Genomic DNA, 20,154 nt, shown 5'->3' on the forward strand with positions numbered 1-20,154 from the left:
TCTTAAGTAGTTAAACATATACTTAGTATATGCATGGTCCGGCCATTCTAGGTGTTCCCCAAGAGAAATGAAAGCATATGTCCCTGTAAGACGTGTACTTGAATTTTCATGTGAGTGTGAAGGGTAATAGCCCCAAACTGGAAATGACCCAAATGTCTATCCATAGATGAAGAAACAATTTGTGCTACGTCCATAATGGATACTATTCAGCAAGAAAAAAGAACAAGCTACTGGTACATGCCACAACACTGGTGAATCTCAATATTAATTATGGGGAATAGGGGGGCAGCTGGGGGTTAAGCTCCAACTCTCAGTTTTGGCTCAGGTCAAAATCTCACAGTTCGTGGCTTCAAGCCCCTTGACCGGCTCTGTGCTGACAGTGTGGAGCCTGCTCGGGATTCTCTCTCTCCTTCTCTCTCTGCCCCTCCCCTACTCACTCTGTCTCTCCCTCTCAAAATAAATAAACAGGTAAAAAAATAAAAATAAAAATAAATTATGGTGAGTGAAGGAAACCAGACAGAAAATAGTATGTACTGCACGAATACATCCGTATGGAATTTTAGAAATAACACTTTCTAAAAAAAAAAAAAAGAAAGAAAGAAAGAACACTTTCTAATAATCCACAGCAACAGGAAACAAATCAGTGGTTGCTTGGGGATGAGTGACAAGGAGGGGTGTGCAGGGGATTTACCAAGAGGCTGGAGGAAAACTGGAGGCGTGATCTGTGTGTTCATTGTCTTGAATGTGGTGACTATTTCCTGAGTTTATGCGTATGTGACAACTTCTAAATTTACACGTTAATTATGTACAGTTTGTTACCCGTTACTTATATCTCAATAAAGCTGTTTATTTTTTAAATGTTTATTAACTTTGAGAGAGAGAGAACAAGCAAGCACCAGCAGGGGAGGGGCGGAAGAGAGAGAGAGAGAGAGACAGAGAGCATCCTAAGCAGGTCTCCACACTGGCAGCACAAAGCCTGACTCGGAGCTCGAACTCACCAACCGTGAGACCGTGACCTGAGCCGAAACCAAAAGTCGGACGCCTAACCGACTGAGCCCCTCAGGCGCCCCTCAATAAAGACAGTTGTATATTTATATAATGGAACAGTCTTCAAAAATTAAAATGGACTAGGGTGATCTGTATTCATATGGACAAATCACAAAAATATAAACAAGATTTACAGCACTTTTGTATGGCATGAGAATTATAAAATTTGATAAACTGCAAAAAAAAAAAAATCCCGTAAAATGTTTGGGCACAGGTACCTGCTTGGGAGCGATCCACCCTGAATTCACAAGAGGTATTTTCCTCTCGAAGGACTTGAATGAAATGAGGGAGGGACACACGGGGGCTTCAATGCTATCAATGATATTTCACTTTCTCTTGAAAAACCTTACACTAATATGATGAAAATATTAAGATTTGGTAAAGCTGGTATTGTGTGTAGGAAATTTGATCAGATCACTTGAAAGACCGTGCGTTTGGAATTTCTCACTTATTAAAAAGTTGCCCAGGGACATGATCTCAGAAGCAGTGTCAGAAAGCAAACTTTACTTGGGGAAGATGAGGTCCAGTTTGGCTTTCTCTTGAGTTACTGCTTTGGCACATCGCCAAGGAATGTTGATTCCCAAAACTCGGAATTCACAGTGACTGGGTCCCTGGCCAGGGCGTGTGGTGTAAGAGGTACATTTGAGGAATAAGGAACATGGGTACCAACACCCTTTAAATCTGGAGTGCTGGGCAGGGAGTGCAAGTGTGGACGTGGTGCCTGTGAGGGTGCCCAGGGTGGTATCTGACGACACTGAATGCAGAGAAGGGACTGAGCAGCGCTTGGAAGTGGGGAGCTGGAGGAAAAACCACCAGGATTGTGGGGATCGCGGTGGTGAATTTCACCCACCTCGTGACTTCGCCACCACGTGTCTCTGGTGCCGATCACGAGGCCGTTGTTAGATTTGGTGGAACTCGGCTCGCCGCAGGTCCGTCGGCCGGGGGCTTGCCGGGCAGGTGGGGCTGTTACACACTGGTACGTAGTGGTAATTCTTGCCCTCAGACCATTGTGCATTCTTTAAAATAAAAAGCTTGGCAGCCTTTATACTTGGACGGACTGGAGAGTCTCAAGCCAGGCTCCCTGAGAGCAGACTCCAGATTAAGCAAATTCTGTGTTTTACGTTCTGACGCAGATCGATGGTAGAAGGCTGCAGCCACAGAGGAAAAGGGTCCCTTCTCTTCACTGCTTTTATGTACTCTAAATCTCCAAAATTTAAAAGGTGAAAGATTTATACGATCCGAAGAGAAACCAGAGTATTAAATCTCCAAAATTTAAGACAGTTAACTGGACTATATGTTCAGGCTTCTCTTCAGCCTGATTGAAATGCCAAGTACAAGCCTCATTGGCCATTCAGAGATTTGTGATGCCTGAGGATCAGTTGTTAGGACATAACAGTGTTGGGGTGGGAATCCTGCAGTATATGTAAAAGCACATAGATTAAAAGCATTTAAAATGCATTTAAAGAAAAACAAAGGGCTACTTTTAAAAGCATGTGTTAAGATATAATAAACAGCAAGTACACTGGCATATTTAGGCCTATGTCCTCCGTAAAAGGGGGTCCAATGGGCGGGATATTTCCATGATGAGTATGGAATGAATTCCTGAAATTACAGCGTGCAATCAACACTTCCCAAAGGGAAAAAGAACAGAGCCAACTCGGAAAAATGTCCCCTGTGGCAATAACACGCACATATAAAGGATCTTCTTATGTGTCAGGATCGAGTGTTGCTTTTCAAAACTCAAATTTTATTCGTCTCATCAGATTTTTAAAATAATATATGAAGTGTGTTCTAATGAAGAAATTCCTATTTTGCTAAATGCTCGGTGTCTGATTCTGAAGGGCCGTATACCAAGTAGGGTAGTTTTTCCCAGAGTGTGGTTCAGATCAGGGCCATCTCATCAGAATCGTTTAAGGTAGCCCACTTTTTCTGTAAAGGGCCAAATAATAAATATTTTTGGTTTTGCCATACAGTTTCCGTTGCAAAAGCTCCCCTCTGCCCAATGTTGTAGTGTGAAAACAGCCATAGATGAGTCATAAATGAATGAATGGGGCAGTGTGCCAATAAAACTTTATTTACACAGACAGGTGTATGCTGAATATGGCTTATAGACCATAGTTTATGAACACGTAACTTAGAGCAGTGTTTTTCTCTTTTCTTTTTTTAACTGAAACTCACAGTACGAAATACACAGGACATCAAATCCAGCTTGTGTGTGTGTGTGTCCACACACATGCGCGTGCGCGCACACACACACACACACACACACACACAGTTTTTGCAAAACCTAATTTGCCCTTTGTACCAGGAATGCACTCTGCTACTTTCTTTTCTCCTCTCCTTTTCTCTTCTGTTTAATGTTTTATTTTTTTAAGTTTATTTATTTATTTTGAGAGAGAGAGGGAGCATGCACACAAACAGGGGAGGGGCAGAGAGAAGGAGAGAGAGAATCCCAAGACGGGCTCCGCGCCATCAGCACAGAGCTGATGAGAGGCTCGAACTCACAAACCGTGAGATCATGACCTGAGCCGAGATCAGGAGTCAGACGCTTAACCGACTATGCCACCCAGGTGTCCCTCTTCTTAGTGTTTTCAGTGCTAGTTCTCCCCGTGCCTGTACCTCATTGCCTGTTGAAATGCAGATTCTCACTGCTCTCCAGTGACAGCTTTTTACCTAGGATATTGGAGAGTGAGCCCAAACATCTGCAGTTCTCTTTAAAAAAGACCCCTCGCTGATTCTTAGGCACACCACTTTGAAATGCTTCAATTTGGTGTATCAGACAGAATTGTACACTTGAGCTAAAATTAAAATTGTGCCAGCAATTGATTTTGGTAAGCATCCTATGTGTTCAAAGGAGGCTCTCATTTTGGCTTGCTTCAACTTACGCATGATATAAGAGGGTTTTTCCCTTCTCTTAATGTCACGTTTAATTTCCAATACCGTGATAGAAGAAAAGAAAGAAGAAAATAGAGTTCAAGCATTGTTGCAACTGTAGTCGGTGGAAAAATCAGCCTATCACCGATAGACATACCGAAAGGATAAGTGATTGACGCGAAGTTATTCCAAAGGAATACTGTGACCTTATGTTTCTTTCGTTCGAATTGCATCAAACATCTTCATAATTCTGTTGTATGATTACAAATCTGTTGGCTTGGTTTGCCCTAGAGACTCTAAGTTATTTTCCTTCCTCTGATGGAGGTCTTTTAATATCTTGAATTGGACTTGATGCCTTTCTTAGCTCTACCTCTGGATGTAGTAATGTTAGAAGCTAAATTCGGGGCACCTGGGTGGCTTAGTCGGTTAAGCGTCCGACTTTCACTTAGGTCATGATCTCGCGGTTCGTGGGTTCGAGCCCCGCGTCGGGCTCTGTGCTGATTGCCAGCTCAGAGCCTGGAACCTGTTTCAGTCTGTGACTCCCTCTCTCTCTGACCCTCCCCTGCTCACACTGTCTCTCTCTCTCTCTCTCTCTCTCCTAGAAATAAATAAAACATTTAAATAAAAAAAAAGAAGCTAAATTCAATTTGGTGTAAAATAAGTGTTATTTCATTCAACTAACGACCGCGGTTAATCTGCTGTGGAAGGTCACGAGAACTATTATAATGAGTGAAGGCTTTTACCAGGCTTAGTATCATATACTGTTTGCTCCAAGGTTTTGACACTTCATTCTCTAACTCTCCTTTCAGGAATTTTTCTCACTCTTGCCTGAAATCTTGTGGCCGCTGCCTCTCAGTGCAGCGTTCATTTCCTTTGTTTGCTGCAGGACGACGTAGCTGGAATCAGATGTTCCTCAGAGGCCTCGAGTTCTGACATCTCCTTCCTTCCTTTTCTTCGATTAAAGTTGCACGGGGATGATAATGATGACTTGGAGAAAGAAGGAATTTCTTGGAGTTAGCAGGAATTCTGGAGGGAGCTGGAGCCAGCCTTGTCTGTAAGATAGATTAACTGGCCTCCTCCCTACCTGCGCACCCAGAGCTGTTTTCCATTCCGGAATGATCACAAAGCCGGCCAAGACCTGTCCCAAGCTGCGTGGAGGGGGCACCCGGCGCTCGGCCATTCCAATTAGCAGTCTAATTTTAACTTGGTGCCTGGCCAGAGGGCTTCATATTGTAGCACGTTTCAGACACCAGAGCACGTGGTCAAGTGGGTTACCGTGCCAGTAGCTTGGCCTACCCCAGAGGTTACGGTCAATTACGTTTGAGGGTCGTTTCCAAGCAAGACAGGATCAGGAACTGGAATGGAGGTTGGAACCAAACATGCATTTTTATCCCGACTGGGAAACGCTTATCAAAATAGTTCTTAGTTATCAAGTAAGCGCAAAGTGCCTGGAAATGACGTTCCCAGTGAGGGGAAACGGCCCAGCTGTGCTGTTTTTGGCCTTCTCTCATCTGCTCAACAGGAAAAATATTAATCAGTGGAAAAAAACGCTCTCTTTCTGTGAATCTAACACATGAGTTTTAGATCGTGTGGGAAATAGTAATACCTCCTGTTTTCACATCACAGTTTTATTACATGGGTTGCAAAGAACTCTCTAGAAAATGGTTCTTACTGAAGCCACACATTTGCACCTCTGGAGATGTTTTATTTTCTTGCCGGCCCAGCTGGAAACCTGAGATAAGAGAGGGTGCCAGCGTTCCCTATAATCTGACAGTAATTGAGTGGAATAGTCACGGACAGGGTCTGGTGACCCTTGTAACTTACCATCGGGCAGCACCTTTTTTCCCCATCAACAAGGAAGCAATTCGCAATTGAGTATTTTCTCATAAAACAAATTAGCAATGCTTCTCCAAGGAGACAATGACTGTCTAAGCCAGGAGTCCCCTAACTGGGATTTCCATATGTCCCTGCCTACTTGTTGGACTTTTATTGAAGGACAACTTACAGGCAACAGATCACACACATCAGGAAGGGGCCAGCCCGATGCATTCTCCCTAAGCGAGCCCACCCGTGTAACCGTCTCCATGCCTCTTTTCAAGGTGATGAGGCTTCGCAAACTGGCTCAACAGATTGCAAACTGCAAGCAGTGCATCGAGCGGTCGGCATCACTCATCTCCCAAGCGGAACATTCTCTGAAGGAGAATGATCATGCGCGCTTCCTACAGACGGCGAAGAATATCACTGAGAGGTGAGTGCGGGGGGCTGCTGGGAAGTTCTCAGCTGCTGGGCTCCTGTGTCTGGGGAGCGATTGGGGAGCAATTGGTTGGCCTTGCCCTCGCCTTGCTTTTGTTTTCATTTTCAAGGCTGAGTACCAGGGAGAATAGAGGCTTTGAGCTGCTTTGTTCCAGCTAAAGATGCTTCCCTTTGACATGTCAAAGCCTTTTCAGCAGCACCCTGGAGTTCAAGGCCTTTGAAACAAGAGTCCACCAGTTAGAAAGAATAAAATCAGCCTTGCTTTTTGGGAGGAGAAAGCTTATGGTCGCACAAAACCATTTATTGCGACTCAGACCTGATCTTATCGTACGCTTGATAACAAAGAATCAAAATGAAGGCAGAGACATAAAAGGGAAGCTTTTCTTCCATCTCGGGGCTCATCTATTTGGGGAAAAAAAGAAAAGAAAAGAACAAACTCCCAGGTGTTGCTTTCCGTTAGACCTGTTTTTATTTGGTCGAGAAGCTTTGCCTCTTCTGAAAGGTCAAAGCTGACTCATGGGAGAGAGAGAGAGGACCCAACTGTCAGTCTCTCCTGCCTCTTTCTCTGAAATGTGTGGCTTATTCTAGGTGAGGGAACATGAAGATAACATTTTGTGACTGGTCAGTTCAGCAGTAAAACTCGTGGGAGTCAGCGCTCCCTCGGTCCAGGTACTTGACTGTCTCCAAGCCTTGCCAATGCCCTTGACTTTTCATTCATTCTGATTTTCAGAGCCACTTGCCCCTTACCCAAAGCAATAATAGAATCCAATCACCAGACAACCCCAGGCAGCTCATTCATGCTGGTCTTTATCCTAGAGCAGGGGTCTGCCAACTTCTATAAAGGACCAGAGAGTAAATATTTTCAGCTCTACAAGTTTTGAGGCCTCCTTCGCAACTGCTCAACTCGGCCGCGATAGCTGTCTAGCAGCCTCGCTTAGACAGTACGGAAACAGAGAGGCATGGCTGTGTTTCTTAAAAACATTTCGTAAAACAGGTATTTGGCTCTCTGGCTGTATTTTGCCAACCCCCGGCCTGGAGGGGTGGGGTGCGGAAATACCATCCTATGACTTGAATTTCTTCAAGGAAAGAGAAAGAAAACTAGCATTAATTGAGTGCTTGCTTGTGGCCGACACTGTGCTAATTCTCAAAATGTCGCTTACAGGTAGGCATTGATAATTTCCGTTTCCGCTGTTCTTTCAATTAGAGTAATGTACAGTAGTAGTAGTTTTACAACTCTGGTCTTGTATTGAACCTGCTTCACTGTGTTGTTACATTTGAGGACAGTTCCTTCTGCGATTGGTTCTGATACCTAATCTCTTCCAAAGCACGAGGATAACAGCTGGTTATCATCCCTTTTGTATCCTTAAAATGATCACCTCCCTACTCTTAAGAGAAGCCAGTTTCTTTCCCCACGTCTCCTAGGCTCCAAGTGTATAATTGTCTTCCCAGCTCTCATCTGGACCGTATCCAATTGCTTCATACTCGTCCTAAAGTTAGAAATTGCAAATACCACTAATAACTCCTGTACCTACGGCACTCTACTAGACAGTGTTTACACTTACGTCATGGTTTCCAACTGGGATCCGAGTACTTTTCTCCAGCTTTAAATCATGAGGTGTCCAGATGAAGTGGCTACTATGAGGTGCGTTTCTCAGCAATCCATAAAAATGTGATCCAGTGAAATATGATTTTAAATTCTCAGCTATCGAGGGGAGAGAATGTGGCCCTATAACAGTTAAGATAGAACATTCTTGGGACAGGGCGCCTGGGCGGCTCAGTCGGTTAAGCTTCCGACTTCAGCTCAGGTCATGGTCTCACCATTCATGGGCTCGAGCTCCGCGTCGGGCTCTGTGCTGACAGCTAGCTCAGAGCCTGGAGCCTGTTTCGGATTCTGTGTCTCCCTCTCTCTGACCCTCCCCTGCTCACACTGTCTCTCTCTCCCCCTCTCTCTCAGAAATAAATAAAAACATTAAAAATTTTTTTAAAGAAAAAAAAAACATTCTGGGGGCACCTGGGTGTGGCTCAGTTGAGCATCTGGCTTCGACTGGGGTCTTGGTCTCTCGGGTCATGATTTTGATCCCCACATCGGGCTCACTGCTGTCAACCTGTTGGCACAAAGCCCGCTTCAGATCCTCTGTCTCCCACTCTCTTGCCCCTCCCCCGCTCGCGCTCTTCCAAAATTAAATATTTTTTTAAGAATAGAACATTCCGAGAGAAGACCTACCTACCTTTGAAGTATAACATAAGCCATGAATGTCCACACGTGATCGCCCTCAGACCCAGCGGGGTAGAACTGGTCCCATTCACCTCTACCTGTAACAAGCCCATCTCTTCAGGAACAAAAACATGACTTTGAGTTTTCTTTCTACAGATGAATTGTATAATACAGTTGACCCTCAAACAGCATGGGTTTGAATTGCGCACATCCACCTATCCGTGGATTTTTTTTTTTTAGGTTTAAATGTTTATTAATTCATTTACAATCATATGAAAACAGAAATATAGTTTTTATGAAAAATAACAATTTTCCCAAATAAACGGGGCAGTGAGAACAGTGGTTTTTTCGTTCTACATTTTCGTAAGTCACTTTCTTGTCTGTCTTTTTTTTTTTAATAAATAGTTTATTGTCAAATTAGTTTCCACATAACACCCAGTGCTCATCCCCACGAGTGCCCTCCTCCATGCCCATCCCCTCTCCCCCCTACATCCATCAGTTCTCAGTGTTTGTCAGCATTCAAGAGTCTCTCATGGTTTGCCTCTCTCCCTTTCCCCCACCATTTCCCCCCTTCTTCTCCCCCTTGGTCCTCCGTCAAGTTCCTCCTAATCCTCCTATACGTGCAAACATATGCTATTTGTCCTTCTCTGCCTGACTTATTTCACTCAGCATAACACCCTCAAGGTCCATCCATGTTGCTACACATGGCCAGATTTCATTCTTTCTCATTGCCATGGAGTATTCCATGGTATAGATAAACCACATCTTCTTGATCCATTCGTCCGTTGATGGACACTTAGGCTCTTTCCATGTTTTAGCTATTGTGGAGAGTGCTGCTATGAACATTGGGGTCCATGTGCTCCTATGCCTCAGCATTTCTATATCCCTTGGGTAAATTCCTAGCAATGCTATTGCTGGGTCATAGGGGAGTTCTAGTGTTAGTTTCCTGAGGAACCTCCACACTGTTTTCCAGAGGGGCTGTACCAGTTTACATTCCCACCAACAGTGCAAGAGGGTGCCCGTTTCTCCACATCCTCGCCAACATATCGTGTTCTCTGATGTGCTCATTTTAGCCACTCTGACTGGTGTGAGGTGGTATCTCAGTGTCGTTTTGATTTGTATTTCCCTGATGAGTAGGGATGCTGAGCATCGTTTCATATGTTTGTTGGCCATCTGGATGCCGTGGATTTTTTCAAATCAGTACAGGACTGTACTGTAAATGTACTTTCTCTCATGATTTTCTTAATAATATTTTCTATAGTAATATTTCTTAATATTTCTAATAATATTTTCTTTTCCCTAGCTTACTTTATTGGAAGAATGCAGAATATAATACATTTAACATACAAAAAATGCGTTCATCAACTCTTTATGTTACCAGTAAGGCTTCTGGTTAACAGTAGGCTATAAGTGGTTAAGTTTGGGGAAGTCAAAAGTTATACATGGATTTTCTTTTTTAAAAAAAAATTTTTTTTATGTTTTTATTTATTATTGAGACAGAGAGAGACAGAATGTGAGCAGGGGAGGGGCAGAGAGAGAGAGGGAGACACAGAATCTGAAGCAGGCTCCAGGCTCTGAGCTGTCAGCACAGAGCCCGATGCGGGGCTTGAACCCATGAACCACGAGATCATGACCTGAGCCGAAGTCGGACGCTTAACTGACTGAGCCACCAGGTGCCCCTATATGTGCATTCTCAACATTCTCAACTGTGTGGGGCTCGGCACCCCTAAACCCCTCATTGTTCAAAGGTCAAGTGTATACTATATTCTGAAACTTCACTAATCTATAGTTCTCAGTGTAATTGTATGTGCACTTTTATAAAATTATTTTTTAAGTTTATTTATTTATTTTGAGAGAGAGAGAGAATGCACAAGCATGAGCCGAGGAGGGGCAGAGAGAGAGAGGGAGAGAGAGAATCCCAAGCAGGCTCTGCCTGTCAGCACAGAGCCTAATGCGGGGCTCGATCTCACGAACCGTGAGATCCTGACCTGAGCCGAAATAAAGAGTTGGATGCTTAACCGCCTGAGCCACCCAGGCATCCCTAAAATTATTTTAAATGAGCAAAAGATCTCACTAAGTCCAGACGTAAAAAAGTGGGCCTCCTGTTTACGAGAAGGCTAAACTTCCATCAAGTTTAAAGACATAGTACCTATAAAAATTCGCCAGCTGCCTTTGCCCCCGTTTCGGCAGCCCAACTCTTCTGTCTTCGTTTGTCAATCTTCTTGGTCAATTCTTGAGCCTTTCTTTTTCTAGGACCGGAATGTAGGGCAAGGGCAGGGACCTTGGACTAGGACCTGGGAAACTTGGGCAGATCCCAGAGCTGCCAGTTTTTAAGCTGTGATTCTTTAGGTTTATCCAGGAGGTATTTTCTGCTAAGAAAAGCGGGCTTATAATAGCTGCCTCTATCGGTAGTTTCGATAATACTGTTGATGACTCCTAAGAACAGGCTGTTAGCATCATAGACACTCCCCAATATTTGTTAGATTTAGGTTTTCATAGTTCAGTAGGTCGTACATGTCTCTTCTGGGGCTGGTCTCTGCCCGTCTCTACTCCTCAATCCTTTACTTAGTAAGCATTCTTCTCCAGGACATGACTTGGTAATTCTCTGCCTGCCCGTGTGTCTGCCTTAGGCTTTGGCACCTGTATACTTCTAAACCATCTTTATTCTATTCGAGGATGGAAAGCCCAGAACAAACTTTTAATCCTGCAAGCCTTCCTAAAATGAGACTTGGATGAGATTTTTCTTGTTTTCCTTTTAATTTTTTTATGGTTTTTGTTTTTTAAATTTATTTTTGAGAATCAGAGAGAGACAGCATGAGCAGGGGAGGGTCAGAGAGAGAGGGAGACACAGACTCCGAAGACAGGCAGGCTCTGAGCTAGCTGTCAGCACAGAGCCCGACGCAAGGCTCGAGCCCACAAACGAGATCATGACCTGAGCCGAAGTCAGACACTTAACTGACTGAGCCACCCAGGCGCCCCATAGATGAGGTTTTTCTACATCTTTAAACTGCTTGAAGTGGATATGTTAACCCATAGGCCGAATCACACTGCAAAAAGGTTTTCGATTTAGAAGCGTTAAAAAAAAAAAAAAAAAAAAGGAGAGAAACCCTCAAGCTTTACATTGTCGGAGATGCATACACTTTGGAATCAAGTATCTGGCTCTGTGTTAATTGCCTGGCAGTAATTACGGACGCCATCGGGGCTGCTCCTTTAACACTTGTGAGTCTAATCTTGCTCACATGTTCCTACCAGGCAGACCCCCCCAGCCATCCTGTTTCCACCATTGCAGCCCCAGCACAGAGCACACTGCCTGACTCGAATGAATCAGTGAACAGATTATAAAACAGGTCAGTGACACCTACCTAATGCGGTTGTTATAGAGACAAAATGAGATAACGTAGCAAAACTCTTAGTCCAGTTCCCGCCCCAAGGCGAACGTGCAACAAATGCCAATTCCCTGCCCTCCCACTCACTGAATGGATGCAAATAGATTGTATGACATACTGTACTCTCAAGCCACGCTAACATATAGGTCTTTTGTACGATTGTATGGGCGTCCTTACGAAATCACATTAAGTAAGCAAAACTCTTCACTAAATCGAAGCATAAGAAAGTTGGTCTGCTGCTTATGGGAAATCTAAAATAAATCACTTTCAGCAGCGAATTTTCAAGAGGAGGATAGAAAGAAACTTCACTCTGAACAGTACCCATTTTCAGACTCCTGGGGGGGTGTCTGACTCCATAGAGTGACCCTTCTGTCCTTGAACGCCTAGGCACTTCAAGGACCCCTCAGACTTACCCCGAATATAGAGCCCCGAGCTCCAGTTGTGATCTTAAGAATTCAAGCACATGTGATGAGTGGTTTCTAAAGTGTGTTCTGGTAGGGTGTTAATTGGTGTTAAAATAACAACAGCGTTCCAGAGCCAAGTGCATCTGGGAAATCCTGAGCAGACCAAAGCAAACCACATTTTGTTGCCGTGAGACCTCCCTGGGTTTTACTGTGGTGATGTACCCACTCGCCCAAGAGAGACCCATTTAATTGCCCTGTCAGGGGCCTGGCATGGGGACGATATTTAGCGGGAAGGGTAGAGCGTCTTGCCCGGACGTGGACTGCATGACAGAAACCCTGTGAGCAGTGCAACTCTAGACACATCCACCTTCTGGAAAACTGGCCCCATGTGGCTCCTAGCAAACTGAGTGTTACTCAGAGATCAGAGGCATCAACGTCCAACCAGAAACAGAAGTCATGTGCAGTCCATCCCCTTAAGCATCGGCATCGGGCACAATGTCCTTATTTGCCTCCGTATGATAAGGGCTTACCGTACACCCACAGGTATGCGCACGTGTGTGTAAACACGTACACACACACACAACTATGAAAGCACACAATTGTGAAAGTGGCCTGATACTACTCATGGCCCTGGTGGATTTTGGCAACTCATCTGAAAGGCCAGAAGATGGGCAACAAGGATTTGGGGAATAAAAACATGGCCTGAAATGTTGAGTTTGGCAGCTCTCTCCTCGCCTGTCACTCCAATTAAGAATTTGAAATTGTAGCCAAAGATAAATATCTTTCCTCCCATCAAAAGACTGTGTAGGTGTTAAAAGCTGCAGTAACTCCACAGATTCTTGCTGTCAGTCTTTGCCTCCCAGGCTTAGGGACTTTCAGCCTTTCTGTTCCCACCCCACAAAGTTCCCACCGTCAAGATTGCTGACATTTTCAACATTCTCACTTGACCAACGCACATTTTAGTCAACTGTGAGCCATAGAACCAGGAGAAACTTGGGAGAAATCTATTTGGGATGGGCCTCAACCGAAGCTTCTGCCACTGGCTCAGGCAAGTGCTAAGGCGAGAGGCAGCAGCCTTAAGGTCCTCTCAGCCCCAGATCTGGGCCACACCAGAATGACAGAGAAATGCGATAGAAAGACGCTTGTTTCTTAATAGCTCAGTGAGGTTCTCCCTCTTGATCATCATGAGAGGGTTTCGCTTTGAAATGTTTATCTGAGGAGTTCAAATGACCTTAGGGCCTTTCTCTTAACTTTTCTGTACTGATGCAAAGATTTCGGGCTCTTCAGCACCTGGCAAATTTTAAGGGCTTAGTACTTATTTGCGAAATGATCCTGGGATCTCTCTGAGTTTTGAGAAGTTGTTATGATTATGGGTCATAAAGAAAGCAGTTTTTAAGTACAGTTTGGCCATCTGTGAAGAATGCCTAGCAACCATCCCTTTATCCATCGGTCTAAATTAGCAGGTGTCCGTCACAATAATTAGCCCGTTTCCCTTGGGTGCGAGCTTTAGCCAACAAAATCCCACAACTCTGCTATTTTCTTGGTGTGAAAAGGTGAGGCGGTGAATTTAGACTCTCTACCCTCACTGAGACACTTGAAACTTGTCTTTCCAGAGTTTATGCCCCTTCAAACGTTCATCTATGGACCCCAATATCATCCCAGTTATTACATTGTTAATTATCCTCTCGACCTCCCTCCCTATGCAGAACTGAAAAGTTGCCAGAAGTACAGTTATAGAAATTTTATTTCTAAGGATTTTGAGCACTTCACAGGTGTAACCATTATTGAGGTGAAATTCGGATAACATAAAATTAACCATTTTAATGTGTGAGGCTCAGTGGCATTTAGTACATTGGCAGTGCCGTGCAATTACTACCTCTGTTGAGTTTCAAAATCCTTATTACCCCCTGAAAAAACTCCATTCCCATTACATATTGCATCCCCCTCCCCCACTCCAGCCCCTTGCCACCACTAATCTGCCCCCTGTCTCTGAATTCACCCATTCTGGACATTTCATGTAAATGGATCATACAGTATGTGGCCTTTTGTGTCTGGCTTCTATCACTTAGCGTAATGCTTTCAAGGTTCGTCCACATTGTGGCACGTATTAGTGCTTCCCCCCTTTCTGAGGATGAATACTATTCCATTGTATGGATATACCCACCAGTGTAATTTTTATAGCCAAAATATATTATCTTTTTAAAAAATTTTTTAACGTTTATTCATTTTTGAGAGAGACAGACAGAGCACAAGCCGGGGAGGGGCAGAGAGAGGGAGAGACACAGAATCCGAAGCAGGCTCCAGGCTCCAGGCTGTCAGCACAGAGCCCGATGCGGGGCTCGAACTCACGAACCATGAGATCATGACCTGAGCCAAGGTCGGCTGCTTAACCCTCTGAGCCACCCAGGTGCCCCCCAAATAGATTGTCTTTATAAAATACAAAGTTTTGGGGCACCTGGGCGGCTCAGTCAGTTAAGTAACTTACTTCACTTCAGGTCATGATCTCCCGGTTCATGAGTTCGAGCCCTGTGTTGTTGGGCTCTGTGCTAAGATCTTGGAGCCTGGAGCCTGCTTTGGATTCTGTGTGTGTCTCTCTCTGCCCCTGCCCTGCTTTGGTGCTCTCTCTCTCTCTCTCTCTCTCTCTCAAAAATAAACATTAAAAAGATTTTAAAAATCAAATACAAAGATTTAAGAGCCATTAAGAGGTATAGGAGGAGCTCCATCTCCTTAGGTAACAAGGTTGAAATTTTTCTAGATTAAATGGAAGAGTATGGACCTGGAATTCTCCTCCCGGCTACTGCCAGCCAGCTTTGTGACCTTCTATAAGTGAACATCAATGCTCTTAATTAGAAAATAAGTAACTAGACTTAGAGCTGAACCATTTCAGAGTGTTTCTTTGCTCATAAACTCCCAACGCCCAACAGAGTACCCTATACATAGTTAGGTCCATGGTGGTGGCCCCCAAACTGAATGAAATACCCAGATCATCACGATTATGAAGCTGGCGTAGTCTGACATGCTCAGAAGTGGTTTCCATCACGCCACAGTTGTATTGTTTTTAAGAGAATTGCCTGCAATTATTAACTAGTCAGAATGTTCTGCTGTTAGTGACTGAACTTTGCCAAGCACGTTGAGAGCCGAACACATGCCCAGCAAGAGAGTCCGACTTCCCGACACCTTGCTTTAGAGGGTTATAAATGAGAACTCTAACGCGCAACCCTAAACGAAGAGGAAAACTGGTGCATCCATTGAAGGAATTTGCGAGAAAGCTCATGAATACTTTTCATGGCATCTGCCGGGAATATGGTGCCAAAAAAAAAAAAAAAATGAATACAAAGAGAACGAAGCAAGCCGGGGAAAAACTCCTTTCTTAATGTTTATTTCAGAGAGGGGGCTGGTAATTGATTAAACTAATCCAATATCTGGAAACATTCTTTTTTAATCCTCACTTTGCCTTTTATGCAGTTTGAAATTTTGGAGACTCCTCTTTGAAGTAGAGCAGGGTCGGGTCTGAAAGGAACAAAGTGTTTCCCAGACAGATGTGTGAAGAAGTGCCCGGAGCTATGTGCTTCTCGCTGGGGTTAGATGTGAAGGGGCCAGGCTGTTAAATACACAGCAACATGAAATATGAATATTCTTTCAGCTCCGTGGGGAGTTTTTTTCCGAGATAAAAAGAAAGGTGGGGTGGGGGGATGCTATTCTAATGTTTACCCAATTCCTTTGCCTTGTCTTGAAGCTTGCGTTCACAGGTATCATGTTGCCGTGTTGTGCCGCTCTCAGATCCTTTCTGAGGCTCACGTGTGAAAATAGCACGATTTTAAAATGCTATTTCTTGTCCTTTTCCCTTCTTTCCTTCCTATACAGGGACAGTGAAAGCCATCCTGACATTTCTAAAAAGTTGCTTTGTTTACATTACAGAGTCTCCATGGCAACCGCATCGTCCCAGGTCCTAATTCCTGAAATCAACCTCAATGACACATTTGACACCTTTGCCTTAGATTTTTCCCGAGAGAAGAAATTGCTAGAATGCCTGGATTACCTGACAGGTAATGTCTTTTGTGTGTGTGTTTTTTAATATTGTGTACGTTCGGTGTTGCACATATTTTGCCACCAGATCCATTCCCTAAGAACCAGAGATGTGGGCTTCTGACTTAGGAACGGAGTCTAATATTCCCGTAAACAATTTCTGGCACTTTTTTTTTTTTCCACCCAAAACAGCACACTCCAACCCAAAACTGGGGACAGAGGAAAAAGGAAAATCTCAATCATTAAGAACATACTTTCCACCATTTTCCTTCCCTCTCAGAGTGCAGGTACCACAAATAATGGCTCTGTTGGCCATCACAGAGATATGTAAGGGAGCGTAGCTATTTTCCATGTCATCTCAGCAAGGCATCGGACTCTCACCGTGTCTTGGCAGAGAAAAACATGGCAGCTAACTTGGATTGGGTGTCTGGTCTGCTCCAGCTTTCTGTATGTGAGAGCATGTTTAATCTTCACGACATCATCCCGAGGTCAAGTATAATATTCATTCTGCAGAGGATGGGGGGGTCACCCTTCTTGCTGGGGTCCGGACAGACTCCCACGGACCTCTTGCTCTGTCTCGTAAAAGACTGAATTTCATCTTGGCAAAGGTCACCATGGCAAACGTCCCCCAAAGCACACGCGAATTCCAGGTGCCGTGTTTCCATTAGGCATTTGGGGGGGTCAAGCTTAAGAAACAAAAGCAAACAACAATGAAAGAAAGCCTTGGGCTCCTCCCACTCCTAACCATGCTTCCAGATTTTTCTTTGCTGTCAACCTCTAGAACGAGACCTGAACTCGTTCGCTGGGAGCATGTGGACCGTCTAGATGACCTTTATTTGTGTTAGCCCAAGCCACCGGTGCCTATGACTTCAGGAAGGCTCCCTATATACAGTGAAGCCAGATGTGCCTTATACCCAGACAGGGTTTTTTCTTCGCGAGAACCCGGAGTGTTGTTTTCAGCCTTTCTGCATCTGCAAGGGAAGCGGTCTTCCACCAAACTTCTTATCTTCTGTAATCCTTTCAAACCACACCACTCCCATTAGGGCAGAAAGATGTTGACTCAAAAATGCATTTGCAGTAAGGAAGCAAACTTGCTTTCAAACACTTAGTAATATACTGCCCTCCTTTTTTAAGCTTTTCACTCTGAGATTGATCTAAACTAACTCTACCCCACAGAACCTTCCACAATGACAAAAACATTCTGTATCTACACTGTCCGTTATGGTAGCCGCTAACCGCATGGGGCCATCAAAAACTTGAAATGTGCGCAGCGCATTTTTACTTTTATTTCACTTTAATTAAATTTAATGGAAATGTAAAAAGCCGCATGGAGTTCGTGGCTGCCGCATTGGACAGTGCAGGTCTAGACTTTCTCTGGCTGAGCTGTTTTTCATACTGACATCCGATTAAAAACTCTCTTTTTTTTTCTTATATCATTTGGGATTGAGTGTGATCACAACCGCAGAAAATCCACTTAGCGACCAAACCCATCAAGGAGTGTTTGTATCACACGAACACGAGAACGGAGCTGTGTGTCCTGGGCCTGGGCAACAGCTCACTGACGGCCGCAGCCTCCAGGCTGTCTTCTTTTTCTGCTCTGCTATCTTCCTTGTGTTTCTTTTTCGCCACACGATCCCCAGCACAGCTACCCCACCTCCACGCATTATGCTCAAGTTACAGGTAAAAAGAGAGGGACACAGGGGAAATGACAAAGATCTGTGAGCTGGCTTTGTCTTTGTTTATTAGGAAAACGAGAAGCTTGTTCGGAAGGCCCGTCTAGCAAACTCCCCCTTGTGTCTTGTGGGCCAGAGCCACGTCACAAGGTCAAGCCCAAGGGCAAAGAAGAATGCAACGCTGTTTGGCTGGGCACATGGCCTTTGTGCACAAAATCAGTGTCTTGTTGACCAGAGTGTGTGCTTCCCGTCCCCAGTCATTGTTTAATGCTACTTCTGTGGGCACACCTTCATGGGCTAATCTCTGAGCGAATGCCGGGGTAATGATTAAAGGAGAAAAATGGGAAAGCAGTTTGTGCCGATTAGTACTGTATGCACCATATATCATCCCCAGTGGCTGTTTATGCCAAACTAAAAATCACATGGGCTACCTGCTATTATGCCTTCTTAACTCTCAACCTCAAATACAAATTTGGTCCATTTCTAGACATAACATCGATCCCGGCCATAACATGTGATGCTTGGCTGATATTGCCAAGTCCAAATAGTTTATCAGACATTCGTAAGCAGGAAACGAACTGTTTGTAGAGTATTAGCCCGCCATTTCTTGGGTCCTATTCATGACAGAGGCAAGAAAATAACGCCTCTGCTACCGATTCCATGAATATTGAAATTGGCCGCGTGTTGCTAGTCTCATTTACAGTAAATTGGCTATTGACTTTTCAGGACAAACCCATTGGGCTTCTAATCAAAACAGGGTTAGCCTGCGTGGCTGTGAAAACAAGATTTTTTTTTTCCCTATGACATGCCTCTAAGTGGTCTGTCAAGTTAATAACCCGGAGAGGTGACATTTCTTCCCTGATTGCAGCAACTGCCATGTGCCTCCCAGCTACTCGCTTATTTTGAACACAAGTTTTCTTTATATTTAATCATATGCTGCAGGGCAGAGAGAACACAACCTTTCTGCAGCGGTGGATGGAAAAATAATTCAATGAACTATTTAGATTATGGGAGAATAAGCGTTTCTGCACTGATCCATGCGGGGTGAGCGCACAGTAACACAGACAATAATAAGCATGTTTTATGGTGCAGCTGGGCCTCCCCCACAGAACGCATGTCCGGATCGGTGTCGCTGATTCATGCGCATCTGAGTCCCAGTGCATGACACTAAATCTTGCGTAGTGGATGCTTCAGGAGACAGGTGTATAAATACATATCCCAGAAAGAATGCTTTAAAGGCTCTATCGAGCCTTTCTATCTTAATGTACAGCTTAACGCAGCACCCGCCACATGTAGGTGCTCATTAATAACGTTTGTAGAATACAGTAACCAAGAGACAAAGCTGGTCTATGTGACTTTATACGGTGAACAGACTTCATACTTGCCGCGTGCCATATTTGTCCTGAATATACCTTCGGGCAAAATGAAGACTACGAAAACAATTAGAGTCTTAAGTTTGCCATTTTTACAAACTCCTCTCCTTCGTTGGGTTTGTTTAGGCCTCATCAATCCTAATCGAAATTTAGAGCAGGAAAGAACGTTGCAATCGTGTAAACAGAGGTTGCTACCCATCTGTAGAATGCCGAAATTTTCTCCTTTTTGAAGTTAGGTTCCAGTATACAGAAGAGTGGAAATAAAGGCCTGTATCAGTTCTCTAAACCAGGGGTTGGCCAACTTTGACTATAAAGGGCCAGATGGTAAATATTTTAGGCTTTGCAGGACATATGGCCCCAACTACTCAACTCTGCTATTGCACAAAAGCAGCCACAGACAATACGTAAATGAATGAGCCTGGCTGTGTTCCAATAAAACTTTATTTACAAAAATAGGCAGTGGGCCAGATTTGGCCCATAGCCATAGTTTGCCAACTCCTGCTCTAAAAGATTATTGCCAGTGCAAAGCACTCACTGCCTAGTCTTTTTCTTGCTCACAAACTCTTCTCATAAAACCAGTTACTGAAATCAAGCCGGTAGGTTTTAAATCAACTTAAAATAATTATTTTGGTAAGATTTAGACTTCTCTGCTCCAGACTGCGTTCGAGACATAAAACAGCAGCCTTCTCCAGTGATAGAGTTAACCAAATGCCAAGGAATCATGTTTTCTTTGGGGAGGGAAAATGTACTTCTTAGATATGATCGATTGTTAGTCATGTTCTTCTTAATTTGAAATATCACCTATAAATTTAAAAATGAGAAGAAAATAGGGCCATGCTAATAAGGGTTTTGTTTTGGTTTTTTTTTTATAAGGCATCAAAACATCTAATGAAAGGGGTGCCT

The 20,154-nt window shown here is 44.0% G+C and overlaps 1 protein-coding gene across 5 annotated transcripts in view; it reads left to right on the forward strand.

Moving 5' to 3' along the window:
- MID1 (midline 1) overlaps positions 1-20,154 on the forward strand; it is a 157,272-nt gene that overhangs the window by 112,484 nt on the left and 24,634 nt on the right. For all 5 annotated transcript variants that reach the window (XM_039234265.1, XM_039234266.1, XM_039234264.1 and 2 more), the window contains exons 5-6: positions 6,021-6,169; positions 16,098-16,225. In XM_039234265.1, the coding sequence (XP_039090196.1) occupies positions 6,021-6,169; positions 16,098-16,225 (277 nt within the window). The remainder of the gene's footprint in view (positions 1-6,020; positions 6,170-16,097; positions 16,226-20,154) is intronic.

Source organism: Hyaena hyaena, unplaced genomic scaffold, assembly GCF_003009895.1.
Source record: "Hyaena hyaena isolate Hyena2069 unplaced genomic scaffold, ASM300989v1 scaffold_85, whole genome shotgun sequence".
Classification (NCBI taxonomy): domain Eukaryota; kingdom Metazoa; phylum Chordata; class Mammalia; order Carnivora; family Hyaenidae; genus Hyaena; species Hyaena hyaena.